At 43.0% G+C, this 3,681-nt stretch overlaps 1 protein-coding gene across 1 annotated transcript; it reads left to right on the plus strand.

Annotated features, from left to right (window-relative positions):
* The first annotated feature begins 532 nt into the window (after positions 1-532).
* On the plus strand, positions 533-3,396 carry LOC5514094 (homeobox protein Hox-B6). The gene is made up of 2 exons (XM_032383677.2): positions 533-2,221; positions 2,795-3,396. Exons 1-2 carry the CDS (start codon positions 1,960-1,962, stop codon positions 3,091-3,093), a joined length of 561 nt encoding a protein of 186 aa, XP_032239568.2. The 5' UTR covers positions 533-1,959; the 3' UTR covers positions 3,094-3,396.
* The last annotated feature ends 285 nt before the right edge of the window (positions 3,397-3,681 follow it).

The raw sequence follows: 3,681 nt of genomic DNA on the forward strand, positions 1-3,681 counted from the left end.
GATGTTCTGTTCAGAGAAAATGCAGTTTATAAATACAGAACTATAAATCATTTGTCATTTCGATTTGAAGTAGTGCACAAACATCGTTCAGATGGAATCTACCTTTTGTATGGGCCTATCTCATCATATACACTTAGCTTTCCTAGCATGGGAAGGCGAAGGGTGGGGGGACTTTCCTAGTAAGAAATGGCCAGGGGCAAAGATGTTTGTATACAAATCTGGTGTTGTATAAAGGGGGCAGTAACTGGAAGCTCTGAAGCTAACGCTTATTTCTCAGGGAAAGGAAGTGGAAATGGACATTTTCAATAGACGTGCTATTTGTAAACAAAACTCAAAATCATAAGCTACATCACTCTGGTATGTAGCCAAATCCGAAAATAAACGTCCCGTGGAGATACTGCAAAGGCATAAAAAATCCATTTTTGTTCTTTTGGAGGTAGTTAGATTTTTATAGAGAACATCCTCTTTCCCCCTCCCCCCCGGAAAAATTAGGTCCACTCTTTCTGATTTCGCCCCCCCCCCCCCCCCCCCAAGAACAATCCTGGGTACGGGCCTGATTGCATAAGTTGTCCTTGTATCTAGAGGCTAACAGAGTTATTTGTGCATATATTTGGGAGAGAGTAACACAGTGATCCTTAGATATCTAGGGGGGAGGGGGAGGAAATGAGTACGTTTGCATCTAAAGGGTGGGAAGTTTTGCCGAAAAGTAAAGGGGGTGGAGTGGGTGTCCAAAAGGGACAACAAGAACCCCCATTAAAGCACCCGGGACAAAGAACTTAGAAGTGCCACAACAGCCATTGAGGTGTTGCAAAATAATGCCCGAGGAAAATAATAAAAAATGAACAATAGACGCCAAGTAATAATCTGCATCTGCAACCTCGCCGTGGAACGGAGTATTTAGAAGGCTACGCCGCGTCTAATGATGTACCACTGAGCAAAAATTAACAGAAAGTAACTCTGTTAGTTCAACATGACTTCTTGAAGTTTTGGGCGCTTTGTCGATCTGCGCAACACCCCACAAGCGAATAAGCCAGGGGACACAAATACTGATCAATTTAATGGTAATATCGATATTTCTGTGATGAGATAAAGATACCTAATAAGGATGTTTTGCCTCTTAGATGGTAATGGCGCATTGACGCGCTGATAATTCACGGGTGTACGGGAGAGGCAGATAGGCATTCTACTGCCAGGCTCTTCTCATTACGCCCATAAATAGTTATCTCACAATAGCAAATCTATCAAAAGCAGACTTTCTTCTCTAACTCAGCAATGTTGCCTCATATGAAGGTGGCTCATTTAGAGTAGACCCCCTGTGCAAGACCTGGCAGATCATTAATCATACGATAAGAAAACGCATAATTGCAACGGGGCGCGCAAACTGCTGGAACCCATTTGAGTGTTCAAATAAACCAATCAGTGTCAAGTCGTGACAAAGCGGGTACGCCAAGGGGAGGTGTTGCTTTCCTGTGCGAGCTGACCGGATATTACCTTAAATAAGCCATAAATCAAGCCGAGTCGGTAGCGCGCTTCCCCCCAAGCGGCCCGCACGGCCTGACAATATGGCGAGGCAGTCTGTTCTTGCCTATTCTCCGGAATTGGCACGTTTTGCATGGAAGGGATCTGTTATTGATTAATTCAGTCTTTAAAGTTTTATTCCATACGTTTAAAAGATAGATTAGCTGACTTAGCAATAAATCACAAGCAATTTCTACAAAAATTAAAAGCTGTTCGAGGAATTAAGCGACGAACGAGCCCAAACTTAACAGGCTAAGTTACCGCAGGGTGAACATAGTAAAAGATATAGTAAGGTTACACACTAGAGGAACTCAGGGTCACCGTCAGACGGATGATTTGATAGGCTGAGGCCGGCTGACACGTGACATTGGTGCGCGCGAGCTTGACTATTTAGCGCAACGAGTGAATTCAAGGTTATGCTCCACATAGCTGGCTGATAACATGGAACTACTATCTACTTACGCAAACTCTACCATGCAAACTCTGCAGGCCAGCTCCGCACCACCCCCGCGCAAGACGGACTGTCACCAGACGAGGAATCACAAAGCGCTATACCAAGCCGACCAAAAAACCGGACACCAAGCTGACCAGAAAACCGGACAAGTGAAACCCTCTATCACAAACCTTCTGCCGCTTAGTCTACTCGAGCCTATCTACCCGTGGATGAAACCGAAAAAGGGGGAGACAAACCAGCTTGGATTTGGTAAGTTCCGATATAGCCACAAGAAATAACAGGCAAGTTTGGTTTCCTGAGTCCTTTTTGGAGATAACAGGCAAAACAGGCTCTACTTAATCTATTTGTTTTTCCTTCCTCTGAAATGAAAATAAAAGTTAAAATCTTTTTACATCAGTCAAAAACTAGGAGATTAATAGCATCGACTAGGAAAGTCGCCATGTGTTATGCGGGGATATATGCCTTTGTATGACTTGGTGACTTTTGCGAGTCATTGTAGGACGAGTTTGTTAGAAAGTCCGGAGAGGAGTGTCGTTGTGTTCTTAGGAGATGGGGTTGTCAACAAGTAAGCAGATTATTTTGTCAACGAGTACTTGTAGATAAATTTGTCAGCAAGCTGAACCCTATATTTGCGACCCCAGCAGTAATCAGACAGACCGCTAGAAACAGGATCAGTACCACTATCGGGCAAAGGTGAATGAAGTCATCAATGCTGATCTTTATTACAGTATAATTCATGGAATATCTACCGCACTTTAGTCTATCTCCGTGAGTATCGATACAAATAGTTGATATTTTTCTTTTTTACACTGCCTGTTACAGTTAGAAGCTCAAAGAGGCACCGAACGAGTTACACCAATAAACAGCTCCTGGAGCTCGAGAAAGAATTCCACTTCAACAAATACCTCTGTAGCTCACGCCGAAGAGAAATCTCCAAAGCCCTGCAGTTGACGGAGCGTCAAGTGAAAATTTGGTTTCAGAACCGCCGAATGAAATGGAAAAAAGACGAGAAACAGAAAACAGAGGACTGTTATAGTGCGCAGCAATACAATATTGAGGAAATCTCCTTTTTATCATTAACCCCCTACGAGATTTCTTCAATAAGGCCACTGTACTACTAGCAATTTATAACACAACGCTATGGACAACGCCAGCAGAAACTTTACTCCTATATTTATTGGATTTGACTCGGACAGGCCGGCGTTTGTGGTTGCCGTTGGCCTGGTGCAAACGATGACGACCGCGCACTTCGCGCACAAGTACAAGCACGAGGAGTTCTATCAGTGGACATTTGAAATGTAAATAGTGCGAAGACTAAATTTTAAGTCCAATTTTAACGCAATACTTGGCGCGAATTCAACACGTACATTTATATAATAGTGGTTCTATTGTTATAGAATTAAAACAATACAGATTTGAAGTTATAAGTTATTATGCTTTGTCAGTTAGATTTACAATGAAGTTGGTTTTGCAATGACGACGGATGAGGCCCCCATCCCTCCCCTCCCATCCTACAATACGATAGGGCCTTTGTTCTACACCCTTGCAGGCTAGTCTGCAGGGATATCAATATTGGGATAAGAGAATCAATCGAGTAATGAACGAATCACATGTCACGTTATGTCAGGTCTTGAATGCACCCAAAATCAATTAGTGTCAGAAGTAAAATTAGGTATTTCAAGTGTGGGCAGAGGCCATGGGATATTTCT

The sequence above is a fragment of the Nematostella vectensis genome, chromosome 2 (assembly GCF_932526225.1).
Source record: "Nematostella vectensis chromosome 2, jaNemVect1.1, whole genome shotgun sequence".
NCBI classification, from domain to species: Eukaryota; Metazoa; Cnidaria; class Anthozoa; order Actiniaria; family Edwardsiidae; genus Nematostella; species Nematostella vectensis.